General features: G+C 33.6%; 1 protein-coding gene across 1 annotated transcript in view; it reads left to right on the top strand.

Annotated features, from left to right (window-relative positions):
* The first annotated feature begins 3,980 nt into the window (after nt 1-3,980).
* LOC126744870 (NADP-dependent malic enzyme) overlaps nt 3,981-26,202 on the top strand; it is a 131,825-nt gene continuing 109,603 nt past the window's right edge. The window contains exons 1-2 of the mRNA XM_050452437.1: nt 3,981-4,265; nt 12,500-12,677. Of these exons, the coding sequence (XP_050308394.1) occupies nt 4,237-4,265; nt 12,500-12,677 (207 nt within the window). The 5' untranslated portion in view covers nt 3,981-4,236. The remainder of the gene's footprint in view (nt 4,266-12,499; nt 12,678-26,202) is intronic.

Here is a 26,202-nt window from a genome sequence, read left to right as displayed (position 1 = left end):
AAAGACCCCGGAAGCAGATTAGCACGCTGGCGTTTAAAGTTAGAAGAATATAACTACAAAATTATTCATAAACCTAAGTAAAAGTAAACAAAAACGCGGACGCCCTTTCTAGAATTAAAATTAATCATTTTCAAGATTGCTCAAAATTTCAAAAGAAGAACTTTTAGAAAATACTCATAAAAGAATAGTCACCTTTTTTTGGCAAAACAAACTAGAAGAGCTTCATCATAAAATATTAGATGATATCTTTGAAGAAGACGCCAACTTTGGAGCAAACCAAATTAATATATTTTCTAGCAGATCTGTCAAAAATCGAAATTATTTAATAATTCCCCTTCCTTTCGACCCTGAAATGGTAGTTCAGCATTTGTTTTACGTGATTTATACGGGACAAAATAAATTTGATATGTCAATCACTTATTACGTCGAAAACCGCCTTGAATTAACTATTTTAGAAATTTTATCTTACGTTTTCGCCGACAAAGACATTAAAATCAAAATTTGCCAAAATCTCATTAAAACTCCCGACGCTGACGAAATTCCCCAAATTCTAGATCATTACCATCGCGGTAAAACTAACTTACACCGTGGCATAAATGAAACGACACGTCGAATAAAAGAGAAATACAATTGACCAGGTCTTTCAAAAGACGTTGAAAATCTTATAAAATCATGCGAAACCTGTCAAAAAGTTAAAGCCTGTAGGAAAAACCTAAACAACCCTCTTGTAATAACCGAAACTTCTAAAACACCATTTGAACGTATTATTCTCGACATTTATGAATACCCAACTAGAAATTACGCACTGACCATAAGAGATGAACTCACTAAATTTACGCAGGCATACCCTTTAAGTGACAAAACTGCCAAAACAGTCATCAACACCCTTCTATTATTCTTTCAACATTATGGCACTCCCTTAAGGATCCATGCAGATTATGGCCGTGAATTTGACAACATCCTTATGAAAGATCTTTGCGAACTCTATGAGATAAAACTAACATTTTCTAGTGTAAGCCACCCTCAATCAAATGGCTCAATCGAAAGATTCCATGCTACCTTAGGAGAAATGATTCGGGCTAATCAATCCGAAAATCCAAACGATCACCCTTTCAACATATTACCATATGCTGTTATTTCTTATAACAACACAAAAAATAAAACACACGGATTCACACCATACGAGCTTATTTTTGGGCATACGTCCTCCAGACCTCCTCAAACCATCTATAATGAAAAAACTTTAATATCTAAATATGTACGAGACTTAAGCAATCGAATGCAATACTTCTATAAAGTTGCACGATCTAAAACTGATAGGAAAAAGGAAAAAGCTAAGGAACGTTTTGATCAACATCTTTCCCAAAACCCTCCAAACTATCAAGTAGGTAATAAAGTATATATTAAAGAATCTCAAATTGCAAATAAAGCACCGAATAAGTTTAACGGACCCTTTGAAATTCTCGAAATTCTTAAAAATTCAGCAATTGTATTAAACCCCCAAACAAATCAAAAATAAATTTTGATAGAATGAAACCCTATCATGAGTAAATTCTCTTTCAGACTCTTCGGACTGTTTCCAGTCATCCTTTGCCAATATTACATAACACCGATCAACAATACCATTGGAATCTTCTTTCACGAAGAATCAAAATTAAAAATTTCTAATAACAAATGGACCCTTCTTGTTTATAAAGATTTAAAACCAATAAAAAATACAATAGAAAATAATGACAAAATACTAAACAACCTATTAAACACCCTAGATGAAACCGTACCTCGAATGTTAGCTTTTAAGACGGAAGTCCAAACTCACGTTAGTCTCCTTAGATAAATATCAAACTCCATAAATCAAAAATACTCAGACATTATGGTTGATACATGCAAATACATTTTTAGAGAAAAACGTGGATTAATAAACGGTATGGGATCAATTTGGAAATCCATAACTGGAAATCTAGATGCCTCAGACGGTGAATATTTTAGTGAATGGATAGACAAACTAGCACGTGACGAACATGAACTAGAGAACCTCTTAAAAAATCAAATTTCCGTAACAACCTCAGTAATAAAGAACTTTAACGCCACCATCCAAAAGCTTCAAGTTGACGAGGAAACATTTAATAAAGATATAGAGGAAATTAGGAATTCAATAATGGATATTTCTGATCAGCTTAAATACTACTCATCCCAAATCGCAATTTTAAACATTTGTGAATCATTAATGGAGAGCTACTCATTAATTGAAAACTATCTTAATGATGTCATAAATGCAATCACTTTCGCAAGATTAAAAATACTACATAGTTCAATCATCACCCCCCCCGCAAGACTTAATTGAGTCCTTAAGGCACATATCACAATCATTACAAACCAATAACCTTCCATTACCAATCTACACTTCTAGTGTGGCTCAATATCTCGATATAATAGAACTACAAGCATACCAAATAGATTCTAGAATAATTTTTGTTCTCAACATACCACTGGTGGATCCTGAAAAATATACTTTGTTTAATTTGTATCCAATTCCAATATTTGATAGTCGAACAGGTCTTCATCATATTTTAATTACATCATATAAACATATTGCGCGAAATGATGATTCACTGTTGTATGTAACAATCCGGAGCATGTAAATCTCTTGGAGGAAGAACAAAACTATGTTCCAGTACTCTTTCATATCCAATAGATACAGACGCCATCTGTGAAGCCCAACTCCTCAGGCAACTAAGTCATCTACCCAGGACATGCCAGACTTCCATAGTACTTGCAATAGATTACAACATCCAAGAAATTAGCCGAAACTTATGGCTAATAGCCGTTGCTGACCCTCTTCCCATAACAATAAAATGTGGTACCAGAGACATCGTCACGAAAATCACTAACAACAATACGCTCTTGAAACTCCAACCTGAATGTAATGCATTTGTTGGCAGCACGAGAATCCACGTCCAGAAACAGAATGACGCACATGACAACATCACCTATAGCAGTCATCCAATTAATATACCCTACAGCTGCTGTGACTACCTACCAGAAAAAATACATTTGCCCGATTTGAAACCACTTAAACTGAATAAATTGAACGTAGAGGACCTCAACATAGCACAATATAAGCTAAACCAATATTCTGACGAACTGGACCGACTCATAAAGCAACCCTTTGTTAACAAACACATAAGCTGGTTTACTATTGTAACAATAATCTTGATTGTAGTATTGCTCACCCTCTAACATCCAGGCAATACTTTTACCAGACAATGGAGGAAGATCCTTCCCAGAAGAAGACCAAGCATCCATGTTGGAGATCTCGTAGAAGAGGGAGAAGAACTAGAGCTCAACCCGAACAAACAGACGTGTTAAAAAGTTGCTGTCACACATCAACTTTTTTCTTAATGGAGGAGCTGTTATATCCAATTTCCCACAATAAATGTCACCTTCACAAAGTCACCCAGTCCTTGGTTCTCACCGGATCAGATAATACTTATCTAAACCAGATAAGTCACTTCCCAGACGCCGGATCAGCAGACACCCACACACACGATCAACCAAGATGCGTGTTCCCACTGAATCGGCATATTTTACATATAAATAGGACAAAAACCATTGTAATGAATTAATTAGATTAGACTCTTTAAGTTAAGTCACGATACTGTAATTTTTGAAACTTATAATTTTATATAATAAAAATATTTTTTTAAAAGGTAATTTTAAAATCAGTGATATAACATATATAACAATAATTTTATTAAGGTGGGTTCAGCTAATCAAAGTGAGATACAGTTCAGAGCAACAGCGCTAATGTGGCAACTTTCTGAAGCTAGTTTACATTCATTTTTGGGTACACATGTTTAGCATACAGATCAGTCTCCCTACGTCTAGTCTCCTTGGCTTCGTCGAAACAACCTTTGAACAAGAGAAAACGTCTGTCAGTTGTTGCTGTCAATGTCAACAATTGACAAATGAAACTTCCTTTGTTGCAATTTAATTTGCAACTTGGATTTTAGAAGTTTTTTAAAGAATAGAAAAGTTTAAAAAAATGTGTACATAAATAAATTCAACGCAGGCGCTAAAATCTTATCTGCCCAATTATAACAGTGGAGCAGGTTTGTATACCTGATTTAACTCGACGTAACCAGTCCGTGGAAGGCCTGCGGCAAATTTGTTCTTGCCCCATCCAGGTGTTTCCCTGGGAGAATTGAGAATATTAGGCGATTTGCTCCTAGATCAAACATGTTTGCCCAAATACCTCGATCCGCCTTGTAAGTACTTTCATTCATGATTATGTAAAATAATTTATTTTTGTGTTAGAGACATTAATAAAAATAGGAGCTATAACCAAGAGTTGGCACTGATCCCAGTAACATGAAAATTTTAGAGTATTTTTGGATCAATATTAAACCTTAAGTGTTGTCCTGAAATGTGCCCTGAATTGTTCCCATTTTGTTCATTGATTAAATAAGTACCTTCAGTAAAACTGGATGAATATTTAAAGAAAAAACTTTTATCTAGTATTTTTTAAATATGAAGCCAATGCTTTTCCCTATTAGAGATGCAGTCAACATTTTTGTTGTGCAAATGGAAAACCACTCTTTTTTTATATCTCTGTGAAATATAAAGCTTTGAAATGAAATTAGTATTGATGTTGTACAAAATTTAATATGTTAAATAAATTTAACAAGCCGATTCCTTCACCACTAAGTATAAAGTTTATTTATTTATTTATTTAGATGCAGGTACACATTCACAGCAATAACATTACAAGGTACTTACAACTTAATTTTTACTTAATACTAAACATATTTTGCCAACAATATGGATCAATGATCTGTGTTTGTTGGCAATTAAACTATTTTATCATAAGTTTAACAAAAAAAAAGAAACAAATAAAGAACAAAAAAAAACTCAATAATAATACATTCCCAATCAAATCTTAAAATATATGTGTACCACAACTCAAACACTAAGATATAAATGCATTACAGAAAAAAATAAGAATTAATTAAAAGTCCAAAGGGAAGAGTGTATGGGCAATCCAGCAATTCACTTTGGTCTTTATTTGCTGAAATTATTTACCTTTTAGATCATTGGGTAAGGTATACCTATATTATATACAGTAGACACTCAATACCATGAACTCAAAAAAACAAAGGCTGTTCACATTATCGATTTATTCACATTAATGAAGGTTACACTTTATGTGTACTAAACATTTATAATTACCAAAAGTAACAGAAACAAAACGTAATTAACATAACATAAAGTTCATATTCTTACTTTAAAATATTATTTACTGTAAAGAAAAAAAGATACAACAAATTTGAAACTTTAAGAAATTAGGTTTTCTTAAAGAAGTCCGAATTTTTTGTTTGTTTTTTAGGTTGTTTTACTTTTAACATCACAGCTTTCTCTCTTATTTTTTTTAAGACTACAAGGTCATTTATGTCAATTTCATTTTCCTCTACTGCCCAAAGAATCGCTATATTAAAGGCATTAATTGCCCTATCTAATGAAATTTTATTTGAGGGTTTCTGCTCAACCTCATTTAATACTTCTGCTTCATCCGATTGACATTTTTCAATGTCGTCCTCTGCAAAATTATTGTCACATTGATTCCACTCTACAATGTCAGAATCTTCAAAAGTTCCCTAAAAAAAATTGTAATCCAAATTAAGACTTAATATTCAAATATAAAATGACATAATTTACCTGAGGTGTCAATGTATGTAAAAGACTAAGAGATTCAGATATGGGTTTTTGAGCAGTGCTGTCCCATTGGTGTTTTAGGAGAGAAAGAGGTACATTTTCATCATCACTGTCTACATCATGTGTAGAGGGCACCACATTTAAAATGTTTTTCCAACATTTTTTGATAACTTGAGAATCAAGATGATTCCAAGCAGACATTAAATTGATCACTGCATCTTTTATTGTCAGGTTTTTTAAGGCATCAATGACATTCGTATTGTTGGCCACTATGGATGATAGAAGACCTTTTCTGTAGTACAATTTTGTTAGCCTAATAACATTTTGATCCATAGGCTGTATGAGTGGGGTGACATTAGGTGGCAGGTACATGGTTATAATTTGTCCATTTTCACTTTTTAATTCTTCTTCGGTTGGATGCGATGGTGCATTATCCAGAAGAAGTAGAGCTTTCAATGGCAGACCTTTATTTTTTAAGAACCTCTTAACCTTCAAAAAAATTAATATGGTTGTACTAATCATAAAACCAAACTATAGATAAGGAAAACTTACCTGTGGTCCAAACGAATTATGAAACCAATTTTTTAAAAATTGTGGCAGTCATCCAAGCTGATTTAGAATGTTCATAGTCAACAGGACACTCGAAATTTTTAAACGATCTTGGTTTTGCCTTTTTACCAATCACCAATGGTTTAATTTTATAGAGCCCAGTAGCATTAGTGCAAGCCAAAAATGTTATTCTTTGTTTCTCCAATTTTCTACCAGGAGCTGTTTTTTCTGTTGACAAGACAAATGTTTTTTTTGGTAATAATTTCCAGTAAAGTCCTGTCTCATCAGCATTGTAAACTTGATCCAATGAGATTCCAAGCTCTGTTATTTTATTTTTGAGAGCCATTTTAAATGGGTCTACAAGCTCTGGTTGAGATGACAGTTTTTCCCCAGAAATTTTTAAAAAAATGAATTCCAAATCTTTTTTTGAATCTTTGTAACCATCCCTCACTAGTGGTAAATGATTTATCCCTTTCATTGGGCTGTGAATAAATGAATTTTACTTTTTCTATAATCGTGTCGCCACTTACCATTAAAAGTTTATTCCATTGGTCAAGAAACCACTTGTACAGTCTTTTTTCCATTCTTGGAAACTGAGAACCCTTTAGGGTTTGTCTTTTACCTGGTCCAACATACATGTTTCTAACAGCACTAGAAATCAGTTCCTTTTTCGCTAAATATCCATCTTGTCCATTATTTAAGTCTTGATTTACAAGAGATTTTTCATAGAGGGTTAAACACTTTGGTTTTTTAAGTGACATTTTGTTTAATTTATAAACGATCTAACACCAACACAATTTAAGTCGCACTAATAAAGATCACTAAACTTCAAAACCACACTAACAGACAACGTAAACAAACGATAAGAACCTGCCTTGCTTAACACACAATCGATTCACGGCGCCTATCGATTTGAAGAACGCCAAAAACAGCATATCGGGGAAGCACCGGCTTTTGCCTACGTTACTGGCGAACTATCGATCCAATTACATTTGACGTTTGTTCACGGTATACGGTGGTCAATGCATAAAATATTGCTGTTTTCGTTATGCGGGGTTTCCGCTATCCGATATTCACACTATCGAGTGTCTACTGTATCTTAAGACCTGATTTAGGACCTGACCTAACATGCCTTTTTGCAGCAATATGGTTTACAGATGTCAAGGAAAGATTTTGATTTGCAGCATGCCTTGAATTTATGAGTTATTACATTTTTATAATAATCATTATTAAGCATAAATCTTATTACAGCATTAATGTATAGTTGCTCCACCTTTTAAAGGTTACTTTCTTGGAATAATACTGGCTCAGATATCTTTTTGTTTTAAATATAATTATTTGTATAGATATATTTGAGCAACATCTAAACTATTTAAGACATTCTTGCAGGAGTCTAAACAATTATCCCATAATTGCTAAGAGACTCTACAAGAGAAAAGTAAATTGTTTAAAAGTTTAAAGTTTAGTAGCTTAAAGGCCAAAATGTTGCATTTTCATAAAATTTATATATGGCTTTTCTTATTTTAGTAGTGACATACTCCAAATGTTTGGTCTATTTTAAACATTCATCTATATACATACCCAAATATTTTATATACTTCACTCTTTCTATTGCTCCAAAATCAGAAACACCCATATCAGGTTCACAATCTGCACTATGGATTTTTAATTTATGGAAGTCATGTAATGTTTTCCTACTCAAGGCAAAAGTAAGAAATTTTTATCTTGTCAATATTTAATGACAATAAACTATTATCTAACCAGCAATTTATTTTTGAAATTGCAATGTCTCCCTGCTTAATAGTTGTCTTCCATGTTCCCCCTACAACAAAAACTACAGTATCATCAGCAAAACCTCCTCTCCCTCCATCCAAAACTGAAATTATGCCATCAATATAAAGATTAAAAAGAAAAAGACCAAGCACAATACCCTGTGGCACACCATAGTCAACAAAGACTGAATTATTTAAATAATTTTAAACTTTAACATTTTCTGTTCTTTTATGTAAGAATGACTTTATAATAGTAGAATATGATGTGCCACAGTGTCAAAGGTCTTGGCCAAATCCAAAAACATTCTCAAGACCCTCTTACCCCTATCCAAGTTACCCACAATGGCCTCTGTTACCTGGCAAAGTGCATTCTCAATACAGGCATTCAATCTGAAAGCAAATTGGTTTTTTAAAAACAAGTTAATACTTTCTATGAAAGACCAAGCGCCAGGGGTGTTACTGTGGATGTGTCTTAGGTTTCTGTGCTTGATCCGCTCCTATTCGTAATATATATAAATTATCTACCATTGGTACATGGACGGTGCAGATAATTTGCTGATGACACTACACTTCTTTGGAGTGGCACAGATTCACAAGCCCTCAGCATTGTGATAAGCCAGGATTTGGCAAATGTTAAAACAGGGTGTGATGTTAAGCGTTTGTCTTTTAATATCTATTATTTTTATTATTATTATTATGTTGACAATAGCAGGCGGTGAGACCGATGAAGCTATTGTTTCTTCCGTATGTTTCAGGCTTGAGTAGGTGGACCTGCCACATGCAGTAGTGGATCATTCTCTCCGAATTTTGTCCCAGCTCAACATCAACGCGATTCTTGAAGATATTCGTATTTGGGGCCGTCACCGTTTCCTGATTTAACGAGTTCCACAAGTGCACTGCACGATTTGTTACAAAGTTTTTTTTGGGAAGTTTTGCCGTTCTTTCTTTTTCAAGCTTCCTTGTATGTCCTCGGAGATGATGGGGTTTTGGCTATAGTGGAAAAGGTTCGCCAAATTGCACTGGTAATAACCACTGGTAATCTTGTGGGTTTCGATGAGATCGCCTCTATGTCTTCGCTCTCTGAGAGTGGTCAAACCAAACCTGATTAATCTTTCTGGATATGGCTTCGCTTAATTCGTAAGGGATTTTTGTTACTTTGCGCTGTAATTTCTCCAATTGGTCTATATCTTTAATATAATATGGGTTCCATACAACAAAGGCATATTCTATTTTTGGTCTTATGTAACTTTTGTATAGAGTGGATATCATTTCAATAGAATGGTCCCTAAAAGCTTGTTTTATCAGATAGACTAGCGAGTTTGCTTTTTTACAAATTCTGGTTATGACGTTCCCATTTTAGGTCTGATGTTATTAGGACTCCTAGATCATTTTGTTCGTTCACTGATTTTAAGGCACATCCATCCAGAAAATATTCATTATCAGGATTATCTGGACCGATCCTCAACACTGTGCATTTGGATGTGTTTAGTTTCATACCCCATTGCCTTGACCACATCTCAACATTTTGCAGATCTGCCTGGAGCAGCGCTGCGCTGGTTAGAGGAATAGCATATATTTTGCAGTCATCTGCAAACAGACTTGTGTCCATCTTTATAAGTCCACAAATAGTATCTCAAAGACAAATATCTTAAATTTCAAGTGTAGTTTAGATGGTGTGCATTTGGGTCCACAGCATGTTAATGTTACAAATTGTAATACATTTTTAGGATTGTTTATTGATGAAAAACTAACGTTTGATAAACACATTGAGAAGCTTTGCACTAAATTGGCATTTGGCTGTTTTGCGATTAGGACAATTAAGTGTGAGCTAAATAAGAGTATTGCTAGAAAAGCTTACTTTGCCTTGATTGATTCTCACCTGGCTTATGGGGTTTGCTTCTGGGGCAACTCATCTCTTTATTTACTTCTGTGTTCATTTTACAGAAGCATGCAGTTCAATATCTGTGCGGGCTTAATTTAAGGGACTCATGTAGGCCTTATTTTATAAAGGAAAATATATTGACTCTCCCTTCAATTTTTATTCTTGAGACTGCTTGCTTAATGTATAAGAAATATTACTCTGTATTTAACTCTGTTTACTTACTTTAACTTAAACACTACTGGATCATCTTTTAACATAAATACTGCTTGGAGAAGGGACTTCAGGTTGACTCAATATATACAGATTTTTCCAAGGCTTGCAGAAGCTTAGGGATTTAGGTATTGTGGGGCCTCTTCTTCAGTGGATCTCCGGATTCATCAGAGGTAGAACCCAGATTGTTAATCTTGGAGGTACATGTTCCTTTGAAATTTTGGTGCCATCTGGGGTGCCACAGGGCTCATTCAGGCCCTGTTTTATTTTGCCTCTTTTTGATTGATTTAGTTTGGAAACTTAAAAATTGTCGTGTGCTAATGTTTGCTGATGATGTGAAGCTATTTAGGCTTATCACATCCCTTCTCGATGCTGTGCTCCTGCAAAAAGACCTTAACTTGTTCTTTGATTGGTGCCACTTGAATAGAATGTCCCTTAATATCAATAAGTGCCATAAGATTACTTTTTCTAAGCAAAGAAACCCTATTGCTTTTCTTTATAAATTAAATATGTAATGTAGCAATTAGTGTCAAAACAGAGGTTTCTGACTTAGGAATATTTATTGACTCCAGGTTGTCTTTTAAAAGTCACATCAATCAGGTGACTGGTAGGGCAATGAAAATGCTGGGTTTTATGCATTTTCATTGCCCAACGGTCTACAACTGATTTGTCTTTGTTTTACTTTTAGATTACTTTATTGCTCTCTAGTTAGGCCCATCTTGGAGTATGGCTCAATTGTGTGGTCCCCATCATATAACTGCTACATTGAGCAGATTGAAAAAACTCAAAATAAATTTTTGAGGGTGGCTGCTTTTAGATGTGGTTACAGGAGACAGGAGTATTACTATCAGTGGGTCAGGGATAACCTGAACTTACCCACATTAGAGTCACGAGTTACTCCACTTATGTTTTATGCATAAGGTTTTAAATGCTACTATAGATTGTCCCGAGTTATTGTCTCTTTTTAAACTTAGGGTGCCTTCCAGATTGAATAGACAATCAGAAATATTTGCAGTCCCATTCCACCATACCAATTATGGTATTAATGAGCCAATTACACGAATGGCTCGAAGTGCTAATGGTCTGTCAGGACAGATAAGCTTTTTTGATTCTAGGATTACATTTTTTAAGGGGCAGTTAAAGAATATTATTTCATAGGGGCTTTGATTAATTAACTCATCTACACCTTTCATTGATTTATAGATAGTTTTGTATCTGAATATATATGTTTGTATGGGTATGCTATGTAACACTTTTGTAAATGGATTCCGTAAATAAATAAATAAATAAATAAATAAATAAATAAATTTACCAATACCTACTTCTAGTTTGACACAAAATTAAATTTTTTATTTAAAGAGCAAAAAAATATTTAATCATCTTCCCCAGTCATTACGGAAGATTCAAACATATAAAAGTTTTTGACAGCAGGTCAACAGGACAAACAATCCTGCTTCATAAGGCATTTTATCGCTTGGAGAAATACTTCACAGAGCATTTTTGAACTTAGTTATGTTTTGATATATGCTATGTGATGTTTTTTGTTTGAGTTTATAATGTAAGTACTGTTTAAGGAATAATAATAATGGACCTATTTTAGATTTTAATTTCTTACTTTGTATATTTGTATATTTGTGTTGTGCTATTTATTATTTATTTATTTTGATGTTACACTAATATCTTTTAGATTAATGATTGTTTGATTTTGTTAACAACACCTTGGTGTTTTAGACGAATAAAGCTTTATTTGATTTGATCTGTAATTTTTCTTTTGATGCCATTGGTGTTTCAGAGACCCATAAGGTTTTAAATGTCGAAAACATTCAAATTCCGGGATATGCTCTTTTATATAATGAGAGTACCATAAACAAATGTGATGGCTTCATCCTATATGTTAATTAGAGAAAAAATATATTTTTTGACGATGTCACTTGTAGTGATTCCCGGTGTCGGTGCCATCAATAATGGATCAAGCTGTGTTGCCATATCATTACCTTTTTTTCTAAAATACATTATCTACATGTATTTAACTTTAAATATTGACTTCATTAAAGAATATCATTAAATCATAGTTTATTTAAAAAAATGGTGAATGTTTGATATTTTTATTAGGGTTAATAGTAGTAATGTAGTAATTTTTATAATATTATAAAGTGTGTTTGTTTTGCAATTTCTACATAAGCATTTAGTATCATTGCGTCAGAGAAGTTGCAAGCAAACGAACTTTCCAAAGTTCCATGCTACTTCTAGACTTTCATTATTCTAAGATTATAATACTTTTTAGTTTACAATATGCTACTGTTGTTTACAATAAATTAATCAATATATCAAATTAATAAATTAATAATTTATCTTCATAATATATGTTTTTTTGCAGAGCTGGACTTACAAGGTCTTCAAGATTAACTGTAAACAGTCAGAAACCTTTGATAGTGGAGTCACTCAATTTTCTAAATGAAGAACCTAAAAGGTGTTACCATGAAGTGGTGGGAGATATTGTTACCCCTGGACAAGTCAGAGGTATTGATCATCTTAGGGATCCGCGTCTAAATAAGGTAAGTGTGTGTGTTCCTTATTGTACCCATACTAGTAACTCTAATTAGCATATTATATGTAGATTAAAGATAAAATAAAAAAAACATAAAAATATATAACTGACAAATATTTAATTAGAAAATGTCTAGGATGGATTCCTGAAAAATAAGAACATATAATACTGAATAAAGTGGGCTGAAGTTGGAAGTAATAATGAACATTTTGCACAGTGAACATATTAAATAGATTAAGAAAATAAAGAAATTAGAAGTTTAGTATGGTACTGTAAAGTACCTTTCACAACAGTATAAAGTACCTTTTATACTGAATAAAGTGGCACGGAACTTTGTTGGAATTAATAATGAATATTTAGCTCAGTGAAAATAATAAATCGTTTAAGAAAATAAAGAAATTAGAAGTTTAGTACGGTACTGTAATGTTGTACGGTTTAATAAGTACTTTTTACAAAATACGTTCTTACACTATACATTATTTTCTAAAATTAGACTTTTTTTTATCCTAGTTAAAAAACATAATCAATGTTGATATTTGGCTGAGTTGGTTTTAAAATATTAGTAACTGGTATACAGTGTGTTTAAGAAAATTAAAATATTTAAAAAAAAATATTTTTCGATAGGACGCCTTATACAAATATTTGTATTTTTACAAAGTGCAAATAAGAATATTGAAGACAAAGACCAGTTGCACCTGTAGCAAATAAAATGTAGGTCGTTTAATTCTTATTATTATCCCTTCATTTCCATTTATTTAAAAAAATATTGCGATGCTGATGCTGGGTCCTTAAAATGATAATAATAATTTATTTTCAACAGAAAATTAACAATAAATAAAAAAATTAATTAAATCCAGAACTTTTGACTAAAATTTATAGTTAAATTGGCCGTTTCTAGAGTTTGCTCTACTATGTACTGTCAGAACTTTTAATACAATAGCATTTCAAAATAATCATGAACAAACATGTTTTACTTTATCTAAGAAGTAAATAGCGACATTAAATTTGTGGTTTTTGTCCGTGATTATATAAGAAGTAATACCCAATGCTACATTTTAATTAAATGTATCCTGTGTTCAAAATATTTTCCATATTATGTAATTTTATAACTTTAATTACTGGAAATGACATGAATCTATTTATAGAACTTATTGGCTTATTTAATAAATTTTGCTGGTTAATAGTGTAATACTACTTTTTGCTCTCTCTCAAAACACTAAATAAAAATTTTAATTTAAACTTAAAAAACAGTAAATGCTCCAAGTATATTGGTAAAGCCCGTTTTCTGTAATACTAGTTACCACCATAACAATTTTGGAAACCGTAAGACTTTTTTACGCACATCGTAGCGATATTGATAGAAAAAATTAAAAGTTGCCAAACTTATGGTCAATAAAGATGTGTTTACAAAATTGCCAAACTTTGCATTTGTTTCCGATATACAAGATGTCCCATAAATAATGGCAAATAATTTAATAGCAGATTCCTTTAAAAAAAATGAGGGTAAGTTAAGTTTTTTTAGTCCGAAAGTCAAAGACAAAGTGTACAGTGGTACAAGGTGTACAATATAATACAGGGTGTACATTTAAAGCTTTCAATGTATTCAAGATAAAATAGATAGAAACATTATCTGTCACCTTTTATTACGTTCTTATTGTTATTTCTCTTAGTTATTGTTATTTATTATTACTTATTACGTATGACGTGTCAGTCGAAGACCTTGGCCAGCACGAAGTCCAGACTTTAACCTATTAGATTTTTGAATCTTTTGTCGATCATTCGTTTGAAGTGCAATAAAGCAATTTCAAATTCAAAACATTTTATTTGCCTACAAAAAATACAATTCTTATTACGTTTAGAAAAAATTAAGTGGATTTGGGGCAAAAAGGATCGAATAACGATTATTAAAACCGATGCCACCTTACTCACACAGAAAGGTGGTGATACTACACTATAAAATATGGTAAGCTTAATATTAACACCGAAAACGAATATTGTAAAGAGTTTCACTGACTTAAGGCCCATTTCCCTATACATACATAATACGTCAATTTTCACTAGCACAGTATTTGTGTACTCTGTTTTTATGCACAGTAATTACTTTCCCTTTTTCACTTTTCACTGTACAATTTACCCCACTTGTACTTATAACTACAAAAGGGCCGTTAAACCAAGGATCAAACTTCGTCCGATTTTCTTTTTTAATGACTACAAAGTCACCTGGGTGCAGACTAAGGCTTTGAGAAGTTCTATCGTACTCTAACTTGCGCTTATCTTTCGCTCTGATTACAAAATCTCTCGCTCGCTGTAAAGAAATTTGAAGTTTATGACGAACTTCTTGATAAAAGGCATCAATATTGTAAATTGGGTCAATATTGTTTGTCAAGTCAGAAGTAAACTCAGGATTTCTTCCAAAAACTAGCTCAAAAGGCGTATAATCATGCAAAACTCCTGGGGTTGTATTAAAGCAAAATGAAAAATATTTAATATACTTGTCCCAATCTGTCCAAGAATCATTAATGTACGACCTTAAATAGTCATTTAAAATTCTATGATTTCGCTCACAACCTCCGATGCTTTGGTGGTGGTAGGCTGTCGAAAATTTGTGATTTATTTGTAGTAGATTGGTCACTTTTTCTAAAACCTCATTCTTAAATTCAGTCCCTAGGTCAGTACGAATCTCTTTCATTGGTCCATATACCAAAATAAAGTTATCTACTATTGCCTTGGCTACTGTTAATGCTTCTTTATTTTGTATAGGCGCGATGATAAGATATTTCGTTAATTCGCATTGCATGGTTACGGCATAAACATTATTGTTATCGCTTTTTGTAAACGGGCCAATAGTGTCTATGCATACAATATCGAAAGCTCGTTGCGGTGTTGGCGTAATGACCATGGGTTCCTGATGATTAATTTTGCTTTTGTTTACCTGGCATTTTTTACAAGTTTTTACATAGTTTGCAACATCACGTGACATCTTTTTCCAACGAAATTTGGTTCTTAGTTTTTTCAAAAGTCTCTTTTGACCGCAGTGACCGCCGCAAATTGGGTCATCATGATACTTCTGAATAAGTTTTTGTTTTTCATCCTTGTCTATTATAAGTTTTGGGTCGTGGTATAAAAATATTTTTAAATTGTGTAAATAGTCTTGTCCTAGTAATTTAAAATCTTCAAACGTGCACGTACTAAATATTTCATCATTTAATCTTAATTTTAATTTTTGCAAATTGTTTTCACTAGCCATTATTCGAAGCTGAGACAATATTTTCCCTAAAGAAAAATTGCCATTAGTGAAATTCATTTTGCTTTCAGCGCTGATTTTATTTTTACCGTGATTTTCCAAAATTATTCGTAAATAATCTGGCTTAATAATAAATTTTATACTAGGAATTTTAATTAAATCGTAGTTATCATTTGTTTGTATTATTTTTAAGTCTTAGTTTAGTTTAAGGATTTTTCATTGCAAAGAGATAAACTAGGGGTCTATGATCTGATTTAACTAAAAAATGTGTGCCATATAAATAAGGTCTAAAGTGATTAATGCCCCAATGTATGGCTGCTAATTCCTTTTCTATGACAGATTTATTAGTTTCTCCTTTTGTGAAACTTCTTGACGCATATGCTATAGGCAGATCTTGACCATTTGATTTTTGAGATAGAACTGCACCGCAAGCCTCTTTTGACGCGTCGGTTGTCAAGATAAAAGGCTTTGAAAAATCTGGGTGTTGTAATATTTGCGGATCAATAAGCATATGCTTCAGCCTGTTAAACGAATCTTGGCATTCTTTGGTCCATACAAATGTTGCTTTTTTTTTTGTTAGCTTAGTTAGTGGTTTAGCAATTTCTGCGAAATTTCGTATAAACCTTCTATAATAATTACAGAAACTAGTAAACCGCCTAACGTCATCGCCGTTTGTTGGAATTGGATATTTACGAATTGCCTCATATTTCGATTCGTCAGGTAAAATACCATCCGCGCGTATTTGATGACCAACGTAACAACAATTGTTTTGGAAAAATGCACATTTGTTTGGGTTTAATTTTAGATTAAATTTACGACAGGTACTAAACACACTTTTTAGATTTTCAAGGTGGTGACCTACTGAGCATCCAATAACAATTAGGTCATCCATATATAAAAATGCCTTTTCGGGGGTTATTCCCGCAAAAGCGATACTCATCATTCGCTGAAAACTATTTGGACTAACTTTCAAACCGAATGGCAGCCTAGTAAATCTATAAGAACCTTGATTTGTGCTAAAAGTTGTTATATCCCTGGAATTTTCTTCCAAGGGTATTTGATGAAATCCCGATTTAAGATCTAATGTAGAAAAATATTTGGCTCTTCCCAATTGATCTAAAATTTCAGAAATTCACTTAATCGGAAATTTATCAGCACAAAGTTTTCTGTTAATCTGGCGAAAATCGACTACCAGACGCCATTTTTTCTCACCGTCTTTGGATTTTTTAGGAACCAATAATATTGGGCTATTATATTCAGCATACGATGGCTCAATAATATTGTCTTTAAGCATTTTATTTACCTGCGCATTAACTTCGTCTGTCTGTGAGTACGGTGTCCTGTAATTTTTTATGTAAACTGGGGAGTCATCAGTAAGTCTTAGTTTTTGTTCGTAAAAATTATTAGTTGTCAGTAAATCTGATTCTAGTGCAAAAATATCACAGTACTCTTGGCATAAATTAATCACATCATTTTGTAAATATTCCGCTATACCTTGTGTATTTAATTCTCTTAATAATCGTAATGATCGTTTCTGTTTTGCTGAGTTGTAATATTTTTGTTTTGAACACAAAGAATGTTGTAGTTGGTTAAATCTGAATGACTTATTTTGGGGTTTTTTAAGGTTACACTATCAAAATTTGTATTTAAAATCCTTATAAATGGGCTCTGACTGGACACTATAGATCCGGCGACAAAAACTCCTGAAGCGATCTCTTTATTTACAATGACTGCGTCGGTTTTAAGATTTTTTAGCGAGTTTAGTTTTCTTACCACTTCGCACCTAGGTGGTATTATTAAAACATCTTCCTCCGGACTATTTAAAATTGGTATGAAAATATCGCCTCTTCTGCTTTTTACCATCATGGTCCAATTACTATAGTCCAGTAGACATTGGTATTTTGTGATAAAATCTCGCCCTAAAATTCCGTCGGCTGGAATTGGAAAATCGTGGCTTACAATATGAAACATGCTGGTAAAAGTACAGTCTTGTATAAAAATATTTGTTTTTGTAGTTCCAATAGAGTTTGTGTAGCTTTCAGTCACGCCTTTTATTTTGCAAATGTTAGACCTATCAACGATTTGTTCAGGGTCTTTTTTCGTTCTTTTGAAAATAGAAACGTCCGCTCCAGTATCAACCAGCAAGGTAACTATTTGATATCCTGTCATTGCTGTTTGGACTGCTACAAAATTTGATAGTGCTAGGTCCATACTATAAATTTTTAGGAGTGCCCCAAAGGACCTTGTTGGGGTTCCTGTGAGTTTTCCTGATGGTCACTCCCCGTATCCATCGCTCTAATATACCTATTTGGCCGTCTAAAGTAGCTGGGTCGACTATTGTAGCCGCTATTACCCCTTCGTTGGTTGTAATGTCTCTCATACTGACTGTGTTGGTATGTATTGGGGTTGTTTCGCATGGTATTCGGCCTGTGTGGGGGTCTTTGATCGTAGTGGCCTCTTCTAGGAAAATTATTCCTTGATCTACCCCTAAAGTTTTGTCTGTTTGTGTAAAATACTGATGCGCCGGGGGATGCCGGGTTATCAGCGCTGCAATTCACAAATTTCGCCAGAGCTTCTTGCGTGGTTTGGAAGTTTCCGGCTTCCATGATAATTTTTACTTTTTCCGACGCTGCATTGGTGCTTAGAGCTTTGACCGTTGTATTGGTTGTATAAGTCTCTGCGACTTGCTCCGGAACTCCTTCGCCTATATACGCCCTTTTAAGCTTTTGAGCCAGTCCCTCTATTTCAGAGAGGTATTTCTCATCGTTATGGCGTTGCTTTAACCCTAAAAGTTTTGATGACATGGACTGCGAACTTTCCAGTTTTATAGAATTTTTTATTTTCGCATGAATTAGATCCAATGTGTCGCTGTCCCCTACCAAATCTCTTGCCTTACCAATCAGTTTGGTTTTGACATAAGCCACAGCATTTACCTCATGCGTTTCAACATTTGCTTTAAGCAGTGTTAACGCATCAAGAAATGAGGTTAGCTTATCTCCCGAACCGTCAAATTCGCCAGGCAAGATTTTGCTAGCGAGATTAAAAAACTCCATCGTGTTCATAGGCATTTTAGTGATCAAATTTTGTGTCTTGTTCGTCACTGTATCTGTTTGTTGATTGTTAATGTCAGTAATTTCGTCTGTTAGATCTATTTCAACTAGCTCGTCCTTTATTTGGGGGTCTATTACCTTTACTATCGATATAGGGACCTTGTAATCAACAGCGAGAACTTGGTACGATCTAACAACTCTATCTCGGGAAGTGTTAAAAATAGGTTTAATAGCGTTATATTGATTTTCGTTTAAATTTGGATAAATTCCTGCTACTGTTTGTACAAATTCGTTATATAATGTTAATAAACTATCCCTGACCTGGTTTCTGACACTTTCTGATTTGGGCACCTGTGACTTTAATACTCTTTTTGATTCCTTTATAATATCATCTTTCAAGTTTGATAGCTTGGCATAAACGTCCTCAAAACTTAATTTTACGGTTGACATAGACAAAATTTAATCTTAAATAATTCTGCTCTGTCTTATATTAAAAATTCATTCATTCGAATTAACCCATATGTTTAATTTAAATTAAATAAATAACTATATTGTTTCGTTAACATTAGCCTAAAATATGTTAATTTAATTAGTTACTCTATACGAAAATAAATTGCTACCTATTATTTACCATATCACTAACACTACTCGGTAGTAATAAGATCCTATCCCATAAAATAAATAGTATATTATCTCTTTGATGTTACTTTAAAAAAAAATGCATATAAAATATGGTCGTTTGACGCCTGTAACGAAATACTACTCTAATCTAATATGTGCCTGTCTAAGAAAAAAAAAAAAAAACTGACCTCTGCTAAACTAAATAGTATACTTTAAAATGCTTTGCAATGTCATTTAAGTGAATGTCCTCATAGAATCTAACGTTTACACCTTTTTTGAAACTATTAAATTGTCCTTGTGTCAGCGACTTGGTAAAATACTACCGTTTATTATTCCTCGGAAGTAAATGGGAAACTGCGTGGAAACTGCCATAACAGTTTGTGCCCAGAAACCGAGATCCAAAAGGTTGACAAAACAAATATTGGTACATACCAGATATCGCCTGCTTATATATTTTTAAATTCTCGTTCTTACACATCTGGCTGTAAGCTTTAGGCGTCCTCCGTAGACGTCCTTTGTCCCTGTGGTGCCCTCAGATATATGCTTCTGCCTATATCTCGTTTCAGACTCCTTCGGTACATTTTTCGCACATTGAGGACAGTCAGTATTATTACGCACACGGCTATGATGTACAGTACAATGCGGATGTCATTAGGGACGCTCATTTTATCTTCCTCAACGATAAAGTTCGAGTTAACCACTCCCGTACTTGTAACGTCACTTTCCTTCGAAACGGATTTTCCCATATTTACGAAGTTTAAAAAATAGGGATTCTCACTTTTCTACCGAAATAGTGCGTTACTTTTAGGTAAAGAAAAAAAAATTAAATTTTTTTTCATTTTACGGGACTGGCAGGATCGCCATGTAAGAAAGTAGACTCGTCTCAGGTTTAGAATCGACTATATTGATCAGATAGAAAATACATATACATTTCGTTAACAATAATATTAATTGGTCTTGATCTATTAACCTACATCAGTGTTGCGACCTAGATTTGACGTTGGGTTATATTTGTTGATACTAAATAGTTTACATAAAGGTAGCACCACAGGATGACATTTTGAGATCTTTTGATAAAGGTTATTGTACTATTCTGGTTACACTCGATTATTCCAAGGCATTTGATACCATAGACCATCATATATTTTTTCTAGTCTTGGAATATCTTGGTTTTCATCAGCATTCAATCAGGTTAATTTAAAATTATCTTATGAATCGTCAGCAAAGGGTGGTTTTGAATGTCAATAAATCATATTATCTTGGCGTTAATTTAGGGGTTAATTTTGGGACCAATTCTTTTTATTTTATATACTTTCCAATTTTCTAAATTTTTAAAACACTGCAAAATACAAAAGTATGCAGATGACACTCAAATATATTACTCTTTTTTGTCTTCGTTACTGGCTCATAGTTGTCTTTCGGTAACTAAAGATCTAAACAGACTATACAAAATTTTTTAAGACCATGTTCTCCAATTAAACCCAAGTAAATTCTTTGTGATGGTCTATTGATTTAAAACATGTGACTAAAAGAGTTATCTTAAAGATTTGCGATAAGATTCTTCCTATGAAATTCGACCCTCTCTGTTTTAGTGGTTTTAAGGGTCAATAAACATCAAACAGAGACAGGATATTTTTATTCAATATTTGAATTTTTATATTTATATCATTAGAATAGTATAGGTTATGCCAATCTACCTGTTGTAAACTTGCCCTAAACTCCTCAGAATATGCCAGTCTTAGATCTCTACCTTTTATCACAGAATTGTTACTTATTTTCAATTTATCACATTTTAATATACAAAATACTGCTTCATGATCTGTTGAGACTGGATCACATGGTACAACACCATAACTTTTGACTAGATTTATGTTATTTAAAATTATGACATCAATTAAAGTTTCATTGTTGGGTGTTATTCTGGTTGGTTCCTGAATTAGCTGAGTTAAACCAAAACTTTCTGAAATATCATTAAAAAACTTAAACTCCACAGATTTGTCACATAAAAAGTTAACATTAAAATCTCCAGTACATACCAAAACATTACAATTACAAATAATCGCAGCAAAAACAACAAAATGATTTTCTGTAAGAATTTCAAATACAGTGAAGTTGCTTACATTCAATATGTTGGCAATTTTTCGAGTACTTGATTCAGGTGACTCCGCAATTAACTCTAGAACTGCTTGTTTCTTAAACGTACCATTTTTACGCAAAAGTTGGTGAAGACGAGCAAATATTGCGTGATGAGGTACTCTACGTCCTGGATAAAACTCAGCATAGAATGTTCGAGCTTGCCGATCATTTCCATTACTTCGGCCATAGATAAAATGCATATCTGACAGCTCCGCATTTGTGAAATTTTCCATTTTTTTCGATACAAGAAAAATTAATTACTTATTAATAATAACTGAAAGATTAATAGTGAAGGAACACTAATTTGACATATCGTATTTCGCAGATGAATGTTGACATTTTGTATTTATTTATTTATTTATTTATTTATTTATTTATTTAGCAGTTTATTTCCAACAGGCAAAGCCCAGTTACAGGAAAATCTACAATTAATGTTTTGAAAGTGTAAACAAGTATTAAATTACTATAAATTAAATAACAAAAAGAAAGAAAAATAAGGAAAACTTAAATTACTACAGTAACATCATGTATATATCAAAATTAAAGTAGATGTAAATTAACATTAGAATGAACAAAGAGGGATTCATGGGACAAGGGAAAAAAGGAAGAGAAAAGGAATTATGGTAACTGTTGGTTTGGCAGAGACAAAACTAGATCCTTTATGGAGCATACAAATATGTCACAGGTTGATGATACTGAATTAAAAATTCTGCACATTTGATATACGGGATCCTGAAACCTAATGTTAGTTCTGGCGCGATCTAAAGCAAAAGTGATATTTGCTCTAGAAGCAAATCGTGGTACATGAAATAGAATATCGTTCAAGAGAGGAGGAGAATTTATTTGATTATTGACCAACTTCCATAAGAATGTTACAAAATGAATTGTTCTCCTCATGGCCAGAGATTGCAGATTAAATCTACCTAACATCAGATCATGATCATGTCCCCTAACAGGATGTATTCCATCCTCACGAAACATAAGAAACTTTAAAGCCCTTCTCTGAACACTCTCGATGTAGTCAACATGGCATTCATAGAAAGGACACCACACCAAGGAACCGTATTCCAGTCTTGATCTAACAAAGGAAAAGTACAATAGTTTTATTGAGTTTGAGTTGTTAAAGAGTCGGCTATTTCGAACAAATACAACAAAAACTATACAACCCCTAGATCTTTAATAGAAGTACTTCTATAGAGGATTTGATTGTCTATATTGTAATTAAACAAAACAGGATCCTTGGTTCGGTGAAAGGAGATCACACAGCATTTCGAAATGTTAAGACATAACTGATTTCGATTGCACCATTTCCTAATTAGGTCCAAGTTACTCTATAAGAACAAGCAGTCCAAGATACTATTGATACACCAGAATATTTTCAGTTCATCAGCATAAGCTAGTCTAAGGCAGGAAAACAATTCTATAAGATCATTAATATAAAAGATAAAAAGAAGTGGGCCGAGATTGGATCCCTGTGGGACTCCAGAAGTTGAAACAAAGGTATTAGATCTGCAACCTTCCACCTCAACAAACTGTAGACGGTCAATAAGGTATGACGAAAGCAACGAAATTAGCCTTTCTGAGAAGTTGAATTGCTTGTTCAATTTTTCTAGCAGAATGCTATGATTTATCTGATCGAAAGCCTTACTGAAATCAGTATACACCATATCAACCTGACTTTTTCTATCGAGGGCTGAAGAAATAAAGTGAGTCACATTACAGAGGTTAGTGATGCACGACCTTTTAGGAATAAAACCGTGCTGATCTATAGAGAGTAGTGATTGAACTTGGGGAAGAATTCTGTTATAAACAATAGTTTCAAAAGTTTTGGAAAAATTGCAAAGAATGGAGATAGGTCGGTAGTTGTCGATTCTGTTTATATCGTCTTTTTTGTGAATTGGTATTACTTTAGCACATTTCCAGACGCCTGGAAATTTGCCAGTTTTTAAAATAAGGTTAAAAATATGACATAAAGGCTGACAAAGGACAAACATGCAGTCTTTAGCCACAAAACTTGGAACACCATCTGGACCGGCTGTCAACTTGTTTTTTAGCCTCCGACTAGCAGCAATAATTTCCTCAGTGGTAATTGATGGAAGAATGTCAATGAGGTCTGAGGAATTAGAAGGAGGATAGGTTTCTGCGAGGTTGATTGGATCTTTATAGGCATTCTGAAAAAGTTTGGCAAAAGCTGGCACAATATTTTCTGTTCCTTGAAAAGAATTACCATTGGCATCGCACATGATAGACGGAAGTGAAGAGTGACCTTTCTTAGCTCTAACAAAAGACCAAAACGATGAGGGATCAGTGACAATGTTCTCCTCGGCTTGGGTCACAAATGAGTTATAGGCCTCACGGGCTTGAGATTTTACTGTCTGACGAAGCCTGTTGTATCTGGGAAGATTAAATTCAGTTGGAGAGGATCTATAACCACGATATGCTTTTTCCTTCTTAAACATATTAGAAATAATTTGTTTTGAAAACCACACTGGAAATCGCCGTCGTCTTCGTTGCTTTAAAGGTGCTGAAGCAGCAAAAGCTGAATCAAGTCTTTTGTAAAGTTCCTTGCAAGCGCTGTCGACGTCAGAAGACCGCAAACGGACAACCTGTCTGCATCAAGCAACAAATTATACATGAGTGGAAAGTCTGCTTTTCTGAAGTTAAACTGCTAGTAGAAGGATTATATTTATGAGGCGAAGCCGATTTAAAAGAAATTGTCAAAGCAGGATGATGCAAATCTTCGTCAATAAGCGGTGATATACTTTTGATGACACTGACGTCGAAATTTGAAAAAACCAAGTCAAGAAGCCTATTATTAACATTTGGAATATTGTTAAACTGCTTAAAACCAAGGATCTCGCATAGGTTGGTCAAAAGCTTGCACTTGACACTGCTAGCTTCAGTTGTCTGATAAGACGGAACATTAAAATCTCCAACAATCATAACGCGTTTTGTGTGGACCAGATCCAGTGACATAATTGTTTCACACAAGGTCTCAAGGTCTCTCCGTTGTGCAAGGAGGGACATAGATTACAAATAAATAAAATACAAAATAACCATAAGTGAGCTTACAACCTAAAAATCTATAAGTGGTGTGGAGTTAAGGATGTCTTCCACGTTAACCCTCTCTAGGTGGATGTTGTGAGAAGCTGCGACCAAGCAGCCACCACCACGAGTAGCGGCCACTCTATCCAGCGGTTTGTCAGATCTGAGCTTTTGTAAGTCATAATATTTTAACCCTGTGTTGTATCTTTATTTTGGAAACAGTTTGCTTAGTTTTTAGAAAATATAAACAAGAACTCCACTTAGGAAGCCACTATAATACGCGACAAAATTATTTGTTGAGGCTACCCATTCCTCATTTTGAACTTGTCCGTAGCTCATCATATATGGAGGTAGAAAGCTGTTTAATAAACTTCCACTAGAAATAAGACAACTTAAGACTGAAAAAAGCCTACGTACAAGGACGAAAATATTTCTTGCTAGTAAAGCGTATTATAGTTTAGGTGAATTTTTTAATGATTAGCATTTAAGTATCTTTCAAAATTTTATATAATTTTATTTTATTTTAAATTAGTTTCTCGTTTTTATTTATTTAATGTACAGTCTATTGGCTTTGTCTACAACTTCTATGTTTATATTGACAATAAAGCATTTTTAAGTTTGAGTTTGAGCACTCTAAATGTTTCTGGACACAATTCAGAGTCGAGAATATCTGGTTGAAGGCACGTTTCGGTGAAGGCAATGATGTCAAAGTCGCACACGGAGATCCCTGTATAAAGCTTATCAGTCTTGGTGCGGAGGCCACGTACATTTTGATAACAAAGACGAGTGGTGTGAAGTGCTGGAAGGATTTAGTTTTTTGTGGCGATGACAGGCCTGCCATTGTCAAACTTGATGTACAGATTTGTTTCTCCATTGGATCGCCGATGCTCAAGTACGTCCTTGACCTTTTGCAGATCACTCCTCTGACTAGGAGTGAGGTCAGCCTCAACGTAAACCGCCTTAGCAGAGCTAAACCTCCTCCGGTTCTTTAGTACATTGGTTACATCAGAATTGTTTGATAGAACTATCTTGAGACATTTACTATTTGGTCTGCCCAACTTAATCACTTCTGAGACATGCACTTGCTGGCCAGTAACTGAGTTTAGAAGATTAGATATTTAGGTAATTTCTGAAGTGTGTGGTAAGATTGTGGTATTTAATATTAGATAAATGTTGACACTAACCTACTGGATAATGTATTAAAGAAATGAAAAATACGCATCAAGATTTTGTTTGCATAAAAACAGCGCCACATACGAAAAAAAGATAAGAGAGGTTTTTTGTTACAAATTAAATGGGGAATTCAAAAATTATTTTTAATTTGAAATATCTGAGTGGCGTACCATTTTTTTCTTTTTCAAAAAATTTGAGATCATTACCCGTATGCGCGCAAATGGTGAACAATTCTTAACTGCATGTCAAAAAATGCGCGATAA

This window comes from Anthonomus grandis, chromosome 15 (genome assembly GCF_022605725.1).
Source record: "Anthonomus grandis grandis chromosome 15, icAntGran1.3, whole genome shotgun sequence".
Taxonomy (NCBI): Eukaryota; Metazoa; Arthropoda; class Insecta; order Coleoptera; family Curculionidae; genus Anthonomus; species Anthonomus grandis.
This window is presented reverse-complemented; position numbering and strand designations above follow the sequence as displayed.